General features: G+C 36.3%; 1 protein-coding gene across 1 annotated transcript in view; it reads left to right on the top strand.

Moving 5' to 3' along the window:
- The window catches only part of SEMA3C (semaphorin 3C), a 709622-nt gene that overhangs the window by 343953 nt on the left and 344779 nt on the right, over positions 1-20890 (top strand). The window contains exon 6 of the mRNA XM_044088330.1: positions 16412-16502. Coding sequence (XP_043944265.1) covers positions 16412-16502 — 91 coding nt within the window. The remainder of the gene's footprint in view (positions 1-16411; positions 16503-20890) is intronic.

Raw genomic sequence — 20890 nt, 5'->3', positions numbered from 1 at the left:
CAGAGAACCTTTTTCAATTTAGCTACATTGATGCTGAAGATAGTTTATACTGACTCATTTGTTAATTGGACTTGCATTTTACTTTAATTGGTAATACATAATTTTCTACTTATATATCTGTTTTGTTTCTTTGTATCGATTATTATGTACAAGGACACTAAATAAAAAAATAAAATACATTCTTCAAATGAAAAAGATTCTTTCTAGATTGAATATATTGCCAAATGAGATTGTCCCAGTCCCCTTCAATAAACACATTACACCGAATGACATTTGACAATCTTTATTAAACTTCCATAAACATGACTTGTTAACCAACATTTAGTTACAACTGAAACATAGTGTAGTTGATTAAATCACAGCAGAAACATCCAGGTAATGTTAATCAGGACAGCATGACCTCGCTCATCCTGACTCAGTAAGCAGCGTCCATACCTCCACTCACTTACTTTACATATGAAGCAGTGTCCCATGACTCACTTCATTTACCATTTTATGAATTACTCATCCAATCAAATAAGTAGCAACCTTACCTCCGCTCACTTATTTTATTTACCAAGCAGTGTCCAACTGCTCACTTTCCTTTACCAACTCATTGAAATGAACAGCTAACATCAGAGGGGGAAAATAAAAGAGGCAAGCCTGCCCCTCTTCTCCGGCCACCAACCTGACCAGGCTGTTGCCCATCTCTCCTACAAACTTTCTACAACCTACCCGCTCATTAAAAGGTCTTAATCCAAGCATTGTTCGGTGAACTGTATCCTCTCTAACCAAACTAGATCCATGTCAACACCTCCCATAACCCTATCCCATAATTAACCAAAGTGGCCAATTATCTAAATGGCTGAAAGGAAACCCTGATCCCTCCCCAATGCAAAAATTACCAGCCATATCCTCATAATGTAGCATAACCTTTGTACCTTAACTAAAATCACTTAACTAACTATCAATAGTGACTTCACGATGATTGCATAGTCATTACCTGCCAAATGCACCACCAAAACACTAAATCCACATCACATAAAACCATACAAGAACAACTGCACCATCATGCCTAACTTCAGCCCCATTTAACTGCCCACTATACCTATTAATATTCAAAATGAAAATTCCTTGCAATCAGTATAATAGTAATCCCCCATTACCAACTTCCTAATATAAACAAGAAAACATTTAATGACATCCTAGCTTTTTCTGACCAAGAAACCACCCTCCAAATGACTGATGACCCATATCCATGTCAATACCTACCCAGTGATCCACCAGAACTCTAGTAAGTCCAATGCAGTCTGAAATAAGGGCATGTAAATGACATGATATCATACCCAATTGCAACTCCCTTTTTCCACCCAACAGATATACTAATGACTAACTTATTGTTTTTTTTTTTAATAATAGATCAATTGCATAGTCATCCTGGCATCATACCCACTATCCTTATAAAGCAAGGAAACATCTGACATTGAAAAACCACCTTGTTCATGACTTCGATCCCATGAAAGGACTACACAGACCATAGGCTCATGGCTCTCCATTTGCCAAACACCACCCCTTGCAATCAACTTATTTTGACAGCAATATTCTCTAAGCTTTACACTATCAAGCCTACCGTAAACCTTCCAGCATATGCACCGCCTCTCAGGATTTAGAAAATTAACATAACTCTAACACTCCTACAACTGTAGTAATTATACATAAATCCTTTTTATCCGACAGAAATGCCCCACCTTGTTCACATGCCTAAACCAAATAACTCCAGAATGCATGCTACCAATCTCCTACCCCCCGACAACTGCAACACAGTTTGACCCAACTTGCAACACCCCCACCATATCCATTACTTATAAAACTGCCCAAGACTCCTGCAACATGCATCTAATCCTTCTAACCTAACACGCCTCAGATATTAGCACCAACAACCCATACCACTGCCATATTAACCAACTGAAAATGGACCCTAATCCCCCCAACTTCTTCTGCTAAAACTATGATGCCTGCTAGATTGGAATCAATGTCAAAGCCCTGCATCCCTCCTTCAGTCATCCTACCCTGCTGACGGACCAACCACAAACCAATCCCCACAAAAGTATAGCCCACCCGAACTTCCTGCCACATTGGTAACAAATGCAAATCCCCATGAATAATCCAAAACATTTACCAAAAACTCAGCATCCTTAATCCAGTGATTACCCTTGGATTTTCCATTTAAAGCGTTCCTTTCAAAGTGTCACCTTCACATCCAGTAATGAAACAAATCCTAAACCTATGTTAGGAAAAATAAACAAACACACCCTGCTTAACCTATTCCCTGAAACAGCTAGTTCCTACCCATCAACACTTACATATCTGCAAATTTCCCATAAACCCTACCTACTGCTAAGTCCCACATATAACACAGCACCTCCTATCAGCCCAAAGAAAAGAGTATCAGACAAACTAACTAACCTACCCATCCCCTATTCCTACCCCACCATAACTTCACAAGCATTACCTTCATTTGTAAGAAACAAATAGTCCTACAAATTGACCCCCCACACTCCTTGATTCAGTAAAAGCCCTCAAGGTAACCCCCATCTATTACCCATGTAACAAAATCAGGCTGCTGCGAATACCAAATATGTCTTAGTCATCTATCACCTGTATCCCCTGTACATCCATATACCTACCCATGCACTTTGCGTCTACAAACTACATGCCACCACCACTCCTTGTAACCAAGTGATATTGACAAGGCAAAGGCCATGTCCTACTGTAAGCAAGCTCCATGCCCTACATGAAAAGGGAAATTAGCACCCAGAAGTCCCCTCACATGAAAAGGACTAAACCCAACCTTAGTCATCTGCAAAAAAGAAATGAGATGTAAATCATCTGAAATACAAAAACCTTATGGCACAACCTGGCCACCTCTAAATGCCCTCAATAAATCGAGCTTCCCTTGCTACATTTCAAGGCCCTATTACTGCTTGAAAAAAAATTCTCACTCCTGTAAGACTGAATATTACTTCATTCTCAGGCAATCCCTTGTGTACACATCAAATGCAGAACAGAGATACACATACGAGTAATGTGTGCTCATCTTGCCTGCTTACCTCCACACTGCGAGGTTGGGCCATAAGTATGCCATTGAATTCCAAAACAGCAAAAAAAAATAATGGCCAGTGTTCTTCTACTTCCGCAACTCTCGGCCAGCTTCACCCTAAACAACTCAACCCACTGAACTCAGTTGCCCAGGCAGCCAAACTCATAACCCACAAAACCCCATCTCAAACCCCCCACTAACTTTGCCAGTGACTTATGAGCAGGGAGAAGTAAGTTTCATATGTAATCTTCCCTGCCCCTCCCCCTCCATTGCTAATAGTGCTATGAGCAAGCATGACTAACAGCCAACACTCATGAGCACCACAAAGCCTGCTAAAACGCTTGTACAAACCAATGCAACCCTGAAGTTAAGCCCAACATCCAGATAATTAGAAGCATACCTTCCAACTTCTCAGTGCAAAAGTATGGGCACAGCCAGTTACTTCCACAAACTTGCAAGTTTGACACAGCAAAGATGCTTTGTATTAGGATGAATCTTCCAAAGGGCACAAAATCCAGAACTCAAATGCCTGCCGTTACTCCCACTTCATTCATAAAGCTTGCCACCAGATTGCCATAAATCCACCAATGCTGCCAAAAATGACAGTGCAGACTGAAATTGCAGTACTTACATTAGCTCCAACCCCCACCGTACTGCACCATAATCAAGACACAAATGCTACATGTTTTAGATCATGAATCTTCTCAATAACTTGCTATTGCTGTACACCAAAAACTATTCGGTTTACCTGTCTCATTTATTCATATAAACCCAAGCATATCTGCTCTAGGCAACTGTCCACAAATGTGTGTTCCTCCTTCAGAGACCCTTCATTCAACTCTGAATCCATCTCTAGTCCCAGCACCTCAACCAATATTGCCACCAATTAGAGAGTTAGTTTTATTTTATTGATTTAAATATCTTTCATTTTAACCTGGATTGGAAAGGCACTTCCCTCATGATGAGATGCATTGTCATTATACCTTTCTGTAGTAGGTGGAAACCACCTTCCGCACAGAAGTTCCAATAATAGCTATTTATCTACCATAGTTTATAGCAGCCAGTAAAATGAAACACATAAATAAATACATAAATAAATAAATCATTAATTAAAACTTTGCAACGCAGCCCAAATACTCCTCACACCAAACAATTCGGAGATCTTGTGTTTCAATAACAAGACTAAACTGCAAGCCCACTCGTGATAATCTTGTCTCTGAACTGAGCAACAGTTATTTTCTGCACTGCTTTAACCATGCTTCTTTTATCTCACAATATATTAATCCAAGGGGAAATAAGTACCAGTGATTATTTAATCAGGATGGTCTTTTAATCTATGGTAAGATCACAGTAATTATAATCCATTTGAAAACAGTTGCAAATAATGTAATCAGAAAAGAATGAAATGACATGGTGTAGAAGAAAAAAAAAAAAATATATATATATATATATATATATATATATATATAAAACGCATGAACATCTGAAAACGAATCACTCGTTTGTGAGCAGTTGTGAGGCTTAGTTATTGATTTCAGCCATGTGGTTATTCTGATGTTAGTTAACTGAATTTCATGTGAATAAAGTGATAAAGTGAATCATAAGTGGAGCAGAAATGGCTTGATATTTTGCCTTATATAGGCTTGTTGGATTTTGAGTGCTGGAAGTTTATATTTGGTCGATGTCCCTTGTTCCGTGCACCTTATTGGCTACAGCACAGTTTGTTGTTGGACAATATATACATATATATTTCTATATATTATATAGATGCTTATGTGAGTGTGTGTGTGTGTGTGTGTGTGTGTGTGTGTGTGTGTGTGTGTCTGCTTATGTGAGTGTGTGTGTGTGCGTGTGTGTGTGTGTGTGTGTGTGTGTGTGTGTGTGTGTGTGTGTGTGTGTGTGTGTGTGTGTCTGTGTGTATGTATGGATTCACTTTAGAACACTGAAAGCCCATAACACTGAAATTCAAAACATTGAATCCCATAACATGAGGTACCAGAATATTATACTAGTGCATGGTGTGCATCTTTGTGTGGTCTTTATTTTTTGTTTTGTTAGTAATTTTGTAGTTGAGGTGTTTATCATGTCTTCCAGTGAATTTCCCATGTCAGGTTCGATAAGCACACCATGCACAGAAGGTACTCCACCCAAGAACTGAACTGGAGACCTAAGATCTTTGAAGAATACTAACTCCTGAGCCATTCTTTAGTTGAATTCAGCTGTATGTTTTGTATCTGTATTTGTCTTCCTGCATGTGTGGTAAATTCTGTCTGTAAGCTATGCATTCTAAGACTTGGTTGCATACTATAATTACTTTGTAATGGCGGTATGCATATATCTTTTGCTTCTTGTATGCCCTGATTGTCAAACCTTTACCTTCATCCTTCGCAGGAAATAGGCTTTGCACAAATGAACTTCTAAATTAGTGAACCAGACTAAATAAAAATAAACTTGAGCTTTTCCATGGTATGCATTCATAATCTGAACATTTTCAAGCTAAAATACTCAACTGAAATGTGCAGCTTGACATATTCAATTACATTTTGCCTCTGATGCTTAACTTTATAATTATTCATTCTCATTTTTTTCACCAAGCATTCACATTTTCATTATTAGAAGTGTTGGAGCTATGAATGTTTATGATGAGAATTTTCATCATCACCTGCTAAATTGCTTTGAGGGTTGAAGTAAAATTATCACAAATGTCTATTTTAAATTGTTGTAGTCAAAACAGGATTCAGTGGCAAAGTGAATTGGAAATATTCAAAGTTTCCATTTTTGCTGAGAATATTTGATAAGAAATAGACTTGCAAACCAAAGAAAACCTTAATTTTAAGGTAGGTACCTTAGGTCTTGAAAATAAACATGGTCCACTATAAGGCAAATAACTTACGGCTGTCTGACAATAAAAATAAAATTCATCACTGCAAAGAAATCTTCAAAAGATCATGGTTCCCATTTCCAGCAATTAAATACTGTAAAGTATTCAAATTGAGGAAATTTATGACAACTTTTTATGCACTTGTCTGCAAGGATGCATCTAAATATAAATATTTTGGATATATATGCATGCATCTTTGTGTGTGTGTGTGTGTGTGTGTGTGTGTGTGTGTGTGTGTGTGTGTGTGTGTGTGTGTGTGTGATGTGTTATATATCTAAACATAAATATTTTAGATATATATGCATGCATCTTTGTGTGTGTGTGTGTGTGTGTGTGTGTGTGTGTGTGTGTGTGTGTGTGTATGTGTGGGAGGGAGTTTGGGTAACATGCTACAGGTAGATACACTGCAGATGAATAAGTGTAATGAAATGAGTTAAATATATCACATCTCTCAAGGAGTTATGACAAATTCTGGGCAAAATAAAAATGTCTTTAATATTTCATAAACTCAGAGGTGCACACATCTGAACAAATCACATAAACACACACACACACACACATATGCCACAATACACACACACACACACACACACACACACGCACACACACACACACACACACACACACACACACACACACACACACACACACACACACACACACACACACACACACACATACACACACACACACACACACACACACACACACACACACACACATGCCACATTACACACATACACACTATACTATTTATTTATTTTATTTATTCATTTATTTTATTTATTACAGTTTGATGACTGGGATAGTCCACTGGGCCTGGAAAACCCCATTTTCAGTGGAGGCCCCGTGGAAAAAAGCTCCAAAGGATATAGACAATTTTACAATTGTTATACAAAAGTAAATAAAGTAGTAGAACAGTAAAAATACAGAGAAAATATACAATTTGTTAAAAAAAGACATAACATTTCTAATCCTAGGTAATGACTTACAAAAGTGAGATTCATGTAGTCTAAACATATTCAAAGTACATGCATTTCAGATGAAAAAAACATGTAAGTAAAACATTTATGTACAGAAAAAATAAGCTTTTTATTTTTTGGAAGTTAGAAATATGAGGAGAGGACAGAGAGAAGATGGTGAGATGGGAGAGGTAAAAGGTGGTATATAGTGGAGAAAGGGAGTGGGTTAGGGGGAAGTTTATGAGGTATAGGGTAGGAGAGGAAGTAGGGGCAAAGGGTAAGAGAGCACAGTGATAGAAGGTTGAGGTATATAGTGCATGGGAGATGGTGTTAAACATTTTATGTTGTAGGGTCTATGGGAACATTCTCTCTTTTAAAGGAGGTAAGATTGGAGACAAGTTTTGAAGTTTGAGTGGCTCTGAGTATTTCAAAGGGTTTTAGGGAGAGAATTCCAGAGTTTATCTAGGGAGCAGAATAATAGTAGGTGGCCAGGGGGTCGACGAGGCTTATATATGTTTAGAAGATTATGATTTTCTGATCTTAGAGAGCAGATGGAAATGTAGGGGGTTAAAGAGGTTGACAGAGAAGGACAACTAGAAGGTTTGAATATGAGCTAGTGAGCAGTAGTAAGTCTAGGGAGTATGAGGTAGTTAGGAAGTTCAAGCCATTTCAGGGAGTGGAGAGAGATACAATGATGCAATGAGTTTCTGGAGTTGGTGGCAAATTTGGACCTTTTATTGTAACAGGCTTCCAACTTAGCCTGTAAGCCTAGCTGAAGATTAGTGAACAGGGGGCACTGTACATAAGAGAGGGAAGAACTAGATAGTACTAGATATTTAACTGCTATAAGCTTGTCAAAAAAAGTAAATAAATCAATAAATACTATAATTAATCAGTTAGATGCTCTACAAAACATGTTGAGCAGTGAAATCATGGCAATAAGCATCTGATGTCAAGCAATGTAAAGTGTACAGTAAATAACTTACAGGGTTATAATTGGGTTTCCAACCACACCTAGCTTACTATGTATTCGAGACATGAATGACAAGAAATTCACCTCAAGAATGAAGTTTGAAAGGTGGATCTTGGCATCCATGGTGAAAACACATAATAGATGATTATGCTCAGAAACCCAGTCGTAATTCTTTGTAGTACATGGAGTTTTATTTGCACCAACTACAACCAGGTGCAGAGAGAGAAAAAGTAAAAGTCTTAAAGGAGAACCGCACCCCACAGATTCAAAAACATCTTCATTTCATCATGGTTTGGTGTTTCCTACATTTTAACACAACTCTGTGGCTATTTACAGGTTTTTAAATATTTTTATAAGTAATTTCCAAGTCTGACCACATGAGGTCTGACATCTTGAAGTAATTCTGATTGTTTACTCTGCCTCTAAGTATCCCACAATGCAGTGCTTCTCTGTTAAAAATTACATCACACAGGATTTTTTTTTCCTAAAGCTCCTGTCACTACATTGATTTTATATGGATAAACTGCTGTCTTTCAGTCGGCTAGTTTTAAGTAACATTTTCATGCTGTTCAATGACTACTTAAAACACAAACAGTAAAAATGCCACAGAACAGACTTTCAAAGTGCTTTTTTACTGCTGTTTCTTTTTAGAATGGGTAAATTGCAGTATTTTGTGAAGCCTGAATTGTGCTAGTTTGACTCATCTCTCATCCCCCTTCACACCCAACTTCTCTAGCTGTCAATTCACTCAGGATAAACCTGAAATTGATAGGTGTTTTATATTTCCACATGTGCAACATTAGTCAAGTCTCCTGCTGTGAGCTGTCAGTCATAGCAAGCAACAGCTCAAATTGCCCTTAGCACTTTGACATGACAAATGTATTGTTTCCTTGTTCTAGTCTTTGCATTCTGTATGGGTAGGGGAAGGATGAGAAAGCTGTGACATCACAACATGACTGGGTTTTTAGGATGGTCATGGTGTTGTCAGTTTGGGGAGGAAATTGGCCAGAAAACTACCTGCATTCATTGGCCTTGATAACATCAATGAATTGGAGACTGCAACAAGCTTTTCCAGAACGAGATAACAGTTTTTTTGAAAGTGAAACTATCACAGTACAGTAAGGTACTGTTCTAGTGGAGAGAAACTGTCCATTTATAATATTTTAAATGCTGTACTCTTGTTTATTCATAGCACGGACAGTAAATATAGAGTAAAAGCACAGAGAAGTTGAGCCTTTCATAATAGAATCCCATTGTTGTCCTTTAAGCCTGAAGTGGTAATGCACTTAAAAGCACTGTCAAAAAGACTGCAGAATACCTTTCAACCTCTTTGTTTAATAATTCTGGACAAATACAAAAGTAATAGGGGACAAAGGATCAAAAGCATGGACAGTTATTAAATATAATGAAACAACACATTTTGCATTAATATGCATATTCTGAACAATTACAATTATGAAACTGTAATGTCTGGCATTATTGATTATCTGTAATACCTGGTGATTTACCAGAAAATCAAAATTTTACTAGGGACATGTTACAAACATGACGAAAATCAAACATGTTCTATATAATCTTGAGCAGCTGACATGTGCAATAGGTGGAAATGAAGTGTTCCTCTAGCAGAAGGTAAAACAGCTTTTAAAAAGCTCTTAGCCTCTTTGTTCTGTCACACTTTCTGTTTGTAAGTGTGGCAACATGAACCTCTGACAGTGTTTAACAGCTGTTTACCTACTGCTGATGCTGTCTATTACTAGTTAGCACTGTTTGCGCTAAGTCCCTAGCAAGAGACCCAGTCTTAACAGCACTTAGGTTGTCATTAACAAGGTTGTGTTACGCATCCCTAAGTGCTATACAGATTAGGTCTTACTTAACACGTTTATCTTTTTTCACCTGATTTTGAACAGCAACCTTGGTATTTTGTGCACTAAAATTATTGTATGCACAGCAAAGGTGTCATCACACATTATGGAGATGCATGAACTTCTGGGGAAATAATTCTTCTCAATGTATTACATTTTACATTTACTGGCAAATGACATGCCAATATCTCAAAAACACTGCAGTTAGCCACATGGAGCTGATACAACTAAGAGCAAAGCAATATAGTTAGTAGTGATCCAGAAATGATGTTATCCCTTAAGATAAATAGCTTGCTACATGGCAAAAATGTGCATGCATAGCACCAGACTGGTACAGAATGGCCAATTCATAAAAAAAGAGTTTCACTTGCAGCCTAACATGACATGACATTACAAGGACGTAAGGCTTTGAGTTCAAAGAACTTCACGTTACTTTGTCAAGCCCTGCAGTATCTCAAGTACATGATATCTTTGTCTAATAGTGCTTTAAATAAAACAAAGTTCCTGGCACCATTTATTTTATGTTGTCTGTTCAAGATAAATACAGCCTGTTCCCTGTATCATGTCTTTCTTTTCACAGCTGTTTTCTTTACTCATAACATCATGACAACAAAATTACTGCCCATGGCTACAATATTATATGCAAAGTTAGATCAGGAAAAAAAGGAGGGTGGTGTAGCCATACTATTGCAAAGCCACCTCACTATTGAACAATATGAATGTAACTCCCAAGAAGTCAGACATGCAAGTAATTCTAGCCAAGACTAAAACTTAATCCCAATAAACAAATAATTATTGCAGGTGAATATATCCCACCAGGCAATAACATTACCATACTGGAAAATTTACTTAACTGGTTGTCATCTTCCCTTCCACAAGAAAACATTATACTAGGAGATTTTAACATTGACTGGTCTGACTTCCAGCTAAAATCCCTCAACCCACATTAACCTCCATGGATTTTCCCAAATTATATCTACCCCCACAAGAAATGACAAAACCTGCAAACACCAGTCCATCTTAGATGGATTCTATTATCAGACCCCACTCTGGCTCACCAATCAGGCTGTCTTCCTGACAGTCTGAGTGACCATCAAGCAACCTACTTAATTAGGAACCAGTCTCACCAAACTAAACAACCCATCCTCAGAATGGTACATAACAAAAAGACCTTTAGAGCCCATGTCTTAATCACTTCACTGAAATACTATAACTGGACTCCCCTAAAACAACTACCACTAGATGAAGTTGTGCAGTACTTCAACTCAACCTTCCTAAAAATCCTAAACTCCCATGCACCACCCGGAACCACTTGGATCATAAATAACCATGCCCCATGGCTATCAAAAGATACCAGGTCCATAATGAAAGAAAGAGACAAAGCCTGGTTACAATTTCGCAAATACAAAACCACCACCCTGAAACAGAATTACCTCAAACTTCACAACAGAGTAAAAAACTTGACAAAACTAACTACCGTATACTATGCAGGAAAGACACGCTAACAAACCTAAAAAATTCTGGGCCTCTATAAATAGCTTAATGCACCCAGAAAAATCTACCACACCCTCCCTTGTATTACCAAATAACAACAACATCCCCCCAATTTTACAAATACTTTACTGAAACAATCCAAACCCTAGCCAATAGTCAAAACAGTATCCCCACACCAACAGTGACCCCCACCAATTTCAGTACAAAAAACTCCTACCCCAGTTTTTCCCTAAACCCAGTCCCAACTAATACAATTGCTAAACTCCTCAAAAAACGTAAACCAACAACATTAGCAGCAGACAATCTGCCAGCTGATTTCCTACAAATAACAGCAGAAGCTATAGCCTATCCCATCTCCATTCTCATAAACAGGTCAATATCAGAATTCAAAGTACCCCACTCTTGGAAATTATCAAATATTATATCATTGCACAAAGGGGGTAACTCTCTTGAGCTTACCATCTACCATCCTATTGCAATCCTATCACCTTTATCAAAAATATTTGAGAGAGTTGTTCATACCCAACTTATGCAATACCTCCTAAAAAACAACCTACTATACAAATCCCAGCATGGCTTTAGACCTTCCCATAGCACTACCACAGCACTGCTTTTATTTACCAACACTGTCAATCACCACAGAAAAAACGGACTATTTGTATCCTCCATATTCTTAGACTTATCCAAAGCCTTTGATATGGTTAACCATAACATACTCCTAGAAACTCTAGCTACCCTCAACATAAGCTACCCCACCATATCTTCATTCAGTAACTATTTATCAGATCGTCAGCAGGCAGTTCTTTGGCAAGACCAATTGTCCCCTCTACTACCAGTAGCCATAGGTGTCCATCAAGGGTCCATTCTCGGTCCTATTTTCACTATTTACTAACCAGATACCCTCCTCTCTCTCTGCCTCTGTAGTACAATATGCAGATGACACTACTATTATATCTGCCACCCCACCCTGAATGAACTAAAAACCATAACCCAAAGTAACTTTACCCTAGCCAAAACATGGTTCACCGACATCAAACGTATACTTAATCCCCAAAAAAATAAACTCATTCTCTTTAGCCCAGGTCGATCTCATACACTAAACAATAACTTTATATTACAGTCTAAAGATAGTACACAAATCACCCCAACAACTCACACAAAACTATTAGTCATAGAAATTGACAATAAACTGCAATTTGACATACATATAGCCCAAACAATCAAGAAGATCAACAAAAAGCTAGGTCTCCTTTACAGGAACCAACAGTTCATGACTAAATACACTAAAGCCACTATTGCAAGAACCCATCTATTATTCATCCTTCTTTATCCCTCCCCTATCTTAACTAACCTTCGCCACACCAAACTCACCAAGATGGAATCTTGCTACAACAGGATTGCCAAGTTTTCTACCGATGCCACTCATAGATCCCATCATTGTCTAGTACTCAGGCAACCCAACTGGCTTGAGTTCCCACATCTCCTCCTTCTCAACCAACTCACAATAACTCACAAACTCTATTATCTTCCTGGCAAAACCCCTGCCCTTCAGCATCTAATCCACCCCTATACCACCTCCAGAACCTTAAGAACCAGTAATCAGAACCACATAACTGTCATTAACCACAAAATTGAGGCTGACAAATCTCTCTTTGTCTGCACTATTGCCAGAATCTGGAACTCTCTCCCAAATCACTTAACTTCTACTACCTCAATTTCCCAATTTAAAAAACTACTCAGAACCCACTACATAAAAAAAACTGGCTTTGCTCATGTCACCCTCCCAGTTAAGCCATACCAGTGCACTGTAGCTATGACTACTAATGACAAAATAGTGGTTCTCTACCTCTCCTTCTCTGCTAGTACACCCAATAATAAATTCCCCATAATGCTGTGCCCTCAAGGGAAAAAGTATGTCTCAGATATTTACAGTTGTATATTCTATATGGTATTGACTCACTTTTTGATATTTTAACAAATGTTAAGTTCTACTATGTATATTCAGTTCTATTATTTCCTGTGTGATGTGATGCTTTCTTCTTATCTTGCCATATTGTATCCTTTGTATTGTACTGTACTGGAGCTTTTCTCCTTGGGCCTCCACTGAAAATGGAGTTGTGTCCAGTCGGATTTCCTGGTAAACAAATGTAAAATAAATAAATAAATAAATAAATAACCTGTCACATATGCTGCAAGTTTAGTAAGTTGCCCACATTGTGCAGATTGTATCTCAGATGTCTGCATCTTATGAAGTACAGTCACAGGTAGTTAAGACTGCATTTGCATGGCATTTCTTGTGAATTTTCTTCTTGGTAAATTGTCTTACTCTTTTTCTAATCATACGTCTTATCTTGTTAATCTCAGTGTGTAATATCCGCTAACAAATCCCAAATGTGGCCTGATCAGACTAAAACATTCATTAACCGTGACCTTCTGGTTGCACTGAATCTTAGCATTCCCACTGTTTTCTTTCTTGTTTTGATGTAGATTAGTCTATTTGCTGTCCAAAATTGAGGGTCTTGTGTACAGTCATTTTCTGCTCCTTGCATTCACTAACTGTCTTGAAATCCTTTTGCAGCCATTGACAGCATTTATTCACTTTTACCATTACCCTAAGATAGCAGCACTTTTTCTTAAATTTATAACCATGCTATTCTCTGTGGCCTATTCTTTAATTTTCCATATGCAAATGATTGTGTATTATGTTTGAAGTGCTGGCTTCAGGAACTTTAGTACTTAGTGGCATCTGAATTTAACGGCCTAAGCTGTGCTGTAAAATGGACAACATCAGTGGTGGTGCTTTGTATTTTGTCACTATGTAGCACATGGTTGTACTAAGCTAGAAAAAACTATTTTTGGTTAAACTATTTAATATTAGATATTACTATCTATCATATAATAATGCTTAGATTACAATGTAGAATCTCACAAGTTGCAGTTAAGTTACATAAATATTTTAGGGGGAAGTGTCAAATGGAACTATTTGAAAGCAAGATTAATCTAAACCCATCACACTTCACTTAATAGATTAAATTGTTACAAGCCTTTAACTGACAGCTGATTGACATATATGTCTGAAATCATTAACCACCTGCTGTCATATATTATAACTAAGAATATTTATTGGCTACAACGGTGCCTAACTTTGCCTTGATGGTTTACCTCAGTGGTCTAGTGCTGTTAAACACATAGTGCATGTAATCATTATGTATAATTACTTTGTAAGTTTGAGTACACGTTCCTTTTGTTTACCCCAGCCCTCTTATTGGTCTTTTCTTCTTTCTCTTCAGATTTGACTACTTTAAATCCCTCTGCATACTGTCTGCTCACGCTATAGCTGGTGAAAAACACTATGGCCTGGCTACTTATAGTTGTCCTCAGTTGCCTCCATATCAACTCCAAGTTTTCAGAGGTTGCATTGGCTGCTGATAAAATTTCATTTCACCTTTAAAGTTGTAGTGTCCCTGTATTTTGACCTTCATGTGATGACTTCCTCTTTGTGAAGGAGTTCCTGGAGCCTGTAGGTCTTTGTGTTCCTCTTTCCTGTGGTTAATTTAGGTTCCAGAAGCATGACATGAAAGCTTTAGTATTCACTCTTTTTCCCATCAGATATCATTCCTCTGCAGTATCCGCTGGCAGTTGGTGGGGCAGTCTCCCATGGTGGCTGTTTTTAAGAGGTCCACAAAGGCTCATCTTTTCTTATTGACATAATATCCATTATATCACAGAGTGACCAAGATTGCTGCAAAAACAAAAAACAATAAAAAAGCATATACACCAAAAAAGAGTAATTTCCAGAGCATATACAACTTTCAACTCCTTTAATCAGAAAACTTCATTATTATAATTTTACTGATCTTAGGAATCTTTTTATTATTTCTACCTATAATATACATAGCAAACTTCAATGTACATTTGAATGGTGATTTTTGATTTATTTGTTTTATTTTAATGGTCATTGTAATGGTTTGGTTATATGCACATTTATAAAGTTGAGCTTGATCTGCTATCAGTCAGTATCTCCATACCAGGTGGACAATAATGGCCTAATAAAACTGATTAAGAACATGCTTGTGTTTATCATAATTCAGATATGTTCTAGTTTCTTACTGATGCCTCTTTTGTAGGGATGCAAGGAGGAAGAGTTAGGTACTACTGAGGACTGATTTTCTGAAGCTCTGGTGAACCTCTGCTTGAATATTAGAGGAGATCTTGGCAAATTACCCCGACAAAATCATAAACTGACAGAAAGATATCAAGTAGTACCTCTTTTGAGATATACTCTTAGCTTAGTAAAAATATGCTACTCTTACTCTTGTTGCAAAACAGTTCTGAGGTTCTCAAATGAAAGTGGTCATAATAATCTAGTATGGACAGATGAAAAAAAGGGGAGGTACATTTATGAAGGTGGACATTCCTGATTACACAGCAGGAAGACAACAATCATGTAACTAGAAGATGACAAGAAGATGTATAAAAGTGGATACACTGATATCTGTCACCTTATCAAAGGAGTAAAAAGAAAAAAAAGAAAGTAGAAAAAATATATTAATGCTGTAGTAAGGCTGCTCAGTTTTCTTACAGAATGTAGCAGCACATAATATTAAATGCCAGACTGCATCAGAATGAAAGGACTAACAGGGCCTCTAGTGTAAAGTTCAGTGAACTTAACTAAGGCAAATACAAAACAAAATGCTATTCTGTTCTGACCATATCCAAATGTCAGTGCAGAAGTTTTATTCCACTATGAAGTGCTGCTTCAAATTACAAAAGGAGAAATGACTGAGGAATAACACAAAACATTCTGAACTAAAGTTGTATTTTAAACAGAAAGGGCACATTCCATATGTTTATGTTTACTATTTAATTCTTGGAAAATTGAAGAAAGACTGTTCTAATGTGTGCTTATGTCAAATGCTCTTGTTATAACTGTATTATATTATCCTGAAATTCATGCTTGCTTTTTTTTTTCACTGAAGTATGTTCACTGTCATTCCATAGGGCATTGTTTTTGGAACAAGTCACTTACATGTCAGACACGAAGGCATTGTACAATTAAATTATTTCTGACTTGGCAAGCCTTGCTCAGAGTATTGATTATGATAATGGTGATAGTTATAATAATAATAATGGTAATAATAATAGGTTTTTATATTGCAGGATAATGTTTTCCTGATCGATTCCAAGACGGAATCTGGAAAGGGACGATGCTCATTTAACCCTAAGGTGAACACTGTGTCTGTTATGATCAGTAAGTAATGTCAAGGGAAATGAAATCTTAAAAGTTTAGTGTTTATGTCATGAAGTTATTATATTTTTTATGTTAGATTAACTAATGGGGATTAAAAAAAGGAAGAAAAGTCTTGTTATAAAAATGTATTTTATTTACTTCCCTGCTCTATATTGAAAGAAAACAGCAACTATGGTATCCTTTCAACCTGAGCCAGTGGGTGGTACTGCTATCCTAATTATGAATTTGTACATATTCTTCAGATAAAAAATTGAAAAACTAAGCTGAACACTAAATAAGTAATACTATAAATATGCAAAAATATGTAGACTTATCCTGAAACATCAGCAAATCAAGACTACCACAGAAAATATTTCCAAGCCATTTAAACAATGTGCTGTTCCAGTCAGTTTAGCTGCAGAAATGAACCCATCAAGAGTTTTCAGAGAATGTATCTGAAAGTATTGCATGTCAAATATGGGTGAGGTTAGTTTTACTCTTTTCTGTAACCATGGTTATCAAGTAATTTTTGTCAATATTTGCACTTTTTTTCCTTAAAAAAATAGTTTCATTATGATTCAGATAGTAATAAATGTAAACACTGTTGTTTTTAGAGAAAAATCTTTGCTATATTTTGCTTAATAGTTAATAAAGAAATGCATTCTTTAGGAACAATTTGGGATTCTATATCTATATCTATATCCACTGCATTTTTCTTTTTTAATTTAATTTATTTAAATGCTAGTGGTCTGGGGAATAGAATCTACTTTTCAGTACTTCTGCTGATGTAGCAGGTCTGTACCTTGTTAAACTGATGTGGGATTTATTTGGTATTACTTAATGTATTCCGTGTTATTTAGCACCTGCCTAAGAATAATTCAGTAAATCAGCTTGATGGATATGAAGTTCACAAGCTTGGAATTGGTCCCAGACAGAGGAATTATATTTTCTGAAAAATGTGGCCAGAAAGAGGCAGTGGTAAATCATAGTTGAAATGCATGGTGAATCTAATTGTGTTACATCATTAATTGCCAATTACTCTAAAGAATGAATATTTTTTAATAAGCCATGACCTTAAATGTGTTTTATGTTTCAAGTAAGAAATAAGAAATTAATTTCCTCAGTGCAGAATATCTTAGCATAAAACAAACAAAGAAAACAAAATATTTCCCCTTATTAGAGACCTCGGATTACAAATAAGCATGTTTGAGAATGCTGATAATTGATATAACATCTCATTTAATATTTATCTCAATGATTTCTGTATATTTTCTTGTCTGCTCCTTCAAATGATAAATTATGAGGGCTCAAATCTTTTTTTTTATATTATTTAACATTTCCTATTTCATTTATACTACACTTAAAATAAACTGCGTTCTGCTTGCTAATTTTTTTATGTAGTTGTAGTCTCCTTAAAACAATCCATATCCACTGATGCATTAGCTATAAACACGGAGTCAAAACATTCATCGCCCTTTTAGTGACTCAAATTAAAGACCTCAAATTGGACAAATTTGTTGTCAATTAGGTCATTCATAAGAGTTAATTTTTTTCTCTTGTCCTTCCTTTTTGTTTCTTTATCCAATAATTAGCAAAACCATTTTAATATTGGAGTTTAGAATGTTTTATACAAATACATCTCTGTTCTAAATTATTATTATGTGCAATAAATAAATTTTAAAGAACTGTTTTTTGGCTCATTTATTGTTATAAAGTTTATATTATAAGGCTGGTAATAAACTGTTACAGTTGGTGTATCTTATTATCATGCTTTATTTGAGAATCATCTCATTGATTTGTTGGGTGAAAGGATATTTTGAAAGGGAGATATTAATATGTATATGAATATTATAATTGTTTTTATGTGATTGGTTCTTTTAAAATATTTTATTAGCTACTGTTCTTTCTTAAAACATACCCTGATGAGGTCCTGTACAAGTTAACAGGGACAAAAGCACTCAGTAGATTTTGGACATTAATAAAATACGTTATTTTAACTTTGGCATAGCATTTTGCGTCTGTTTTTTCTTTTTCAACCACATCTCGTTTTGAAGTTCTAAGCAATCCCTATTTCAACATTTCCAAACTCACAGTTCTGTTAAAGCCATACCATCTCAACAGAAAGAAAACAGTTGCCGTTTACCAGTTGCAACCAAACTGCTTTAAATATTTCCAAAGGCAATTTTTCCTGCTTGATGAATATATCTGTAGGACCCTATTTCCTGGTACTCCACATCTTTGCAGTTTTCTCTGGTTAAGACCTATCAAGTGTGCCAAAGTCTGTCTTCCATGAGACACAACTGCCCTAGTCAAATTCTCACCCTCTGTTTTTACAAGAAAGCGGAACCTGTCTTCTTCCATTCAGGGCATGTGTATCTATCTTCTTTTCAGAGAGCACAATTGCTATGGGACAATATAGACACAGACAGATTCATTTGTATCAATAGAGTGAATTGTCAGTGAGTACTTTTAATAGGATTCATCCAACATTCACAGCTGTATTGAGAGTATGCATGGGTGGTGGTGTCAGATGAATTAATGTATCTGTTGGACCCACACAATATTAATGCATCTCATTTTTCCAACAGATATAATGAAGTCAGCTGACCTACAGCAAGATTAAAGGAGTGAAAGCTTCCCTAACAGATTTAAATTCATAGTTCTCAGTAGGTATAAAAATATGAAGGTGATACGGCAATATCCAGCAAGACCACAGAACAGTAGTGTTTATAGGATGCTGTGGGGTAGTGCCAGTGGCTAGTGGTAGTAGACTTAAAAGAATTAGAGTACTCACAAGCCCAACTCTCTAATACTTATGATACAGTCAACTGTTTCTTCCTTCTGCTATTTTACTGCCATTTGATGATTCACTAAGTAGCTTGAAGGTATGGCACAGTGCAGCAGACTGGATGAGACAAAGTCTAACCCCCACTTAGGCATCCAATAATGCAGTTGTTCATCAGTCCTCAGTTTTTGGTCACTCACTGTTTAGTGTATTCAATAATGGGATGGTAAATGACTGTGATTTCATACTTTTGTTGACATTTCTTCTATCTTCCTTGCAGATGATACTTTCCTGTCATCAGTGCTATCCTGTGGAGCTTTTTCAGCTTGGTACACTCCTACATACATTTTTTCAAACTTTATTCCAACACTAAATAAAAAAAAATACTTTTTACCTGCATAAGTTCCAAACATGATGCTGATTCTAGCAACAATGGCAAAGAACAATATTGTTGTGATGATTCAAAGACTGAAGTAGATAGTTCAACCAGAATAGTTAGATGGCAAATTGATAATCAGTTCAGGATTGATAAGGATATGAGCTTGTTACTTCCTTGGACATATCAATAGCTGTGAGGTCTTTCTGGGTCTGAAGTCTTTGCTACCCATGTTTTTGACTTTCTACTGAGTAAACGCATGTTCTTTTACTTGTTCTTTATTGTGTCTATAGAGTCACTATATTCCAGATCCCTGTATAGTCTTCCAGTCCTTCACAAACCAGGCAAATGTATAACACCTCTTTTCCACACTTTTCAATTTCTAGAGGCTTAAATTCAACCACCTCCTATCTCTTGTCCAACTAAAATTCATTCCAAAACTGCTACATTACTTCATCTATCTCTAACTGGATTATTGTATATTGCAATGGCTCAAACTATATTGTGATCTTAGGTTGCCTCATAGGTGTTCATAACTATGCCTGAATTCAAGAATAGACATGATAATTCATACTTCCATCTCCACATTGACTGGGTTTTGTAACATACTTCTACTTACACTATGGCAAACATCTTAAAAGTATAAATTCAGAAACTCACTGAAAGGATATCCATAATAAATGGATGTGCTGTTTTGGAGTTATATGAAAATCAGTTTTGCGGATACTAATTTTAATTAGAAGTTTCTAAGGTTGAATCTGCACTGATATGTATACTTGCTGACACTAACACAGAAACTATTGATTTCCATTAACAGTTATTAATTGTTTTATTCATTCTTCTTTCTGGTGTTCAATGTATACATTTCATTTCATTTTCTCTTGTATTTACACAGTTCTCTCATTTTAAATTTACCTTGTGGGGCAAAACATAAAAACTTCCTTCATTTTATCTTTGATCAAACATTCTATAGTCTGCTTCAGATTATTATTTTTTTACTCAGCACTAAATCATATATATTTATTAATTAGTAAATTTCCTTAATTATGTTTTATATGTAAATATGATTGTCAATTGTTCTTGGAGCCACTGAAATAAGGCATTGCAGTTGACCATTACTGGATTATATGACCATAATTTTAGTTTATGTTCCGTCACTGTGATGTGATACATGTTTATGTGTCAGATTATTTGTATTAATCCTCATTTACTCTCATAACACCGACAGTTGAATGACTGATTTACTGA

Source organism: Protopterus annectens, chromosome 11.part0 (genome assembly GCF_019279795.1).
Source record: "Protopterus annectens isolate FY-2018-M chromosome 11.part0, PAN1.0, whole genome shotgun sequence".
In the NCBI taxonomy this organism is placed as follows: domain Eukaryota; kingdom Metazoa; phylum Chordata; order Ceratodontiformes; family Protopteridae; genus Protopterus; species Protopterus annectens.
This window is presented reverse-complemented; position numbering and strand designations above follow the sequence as displayed.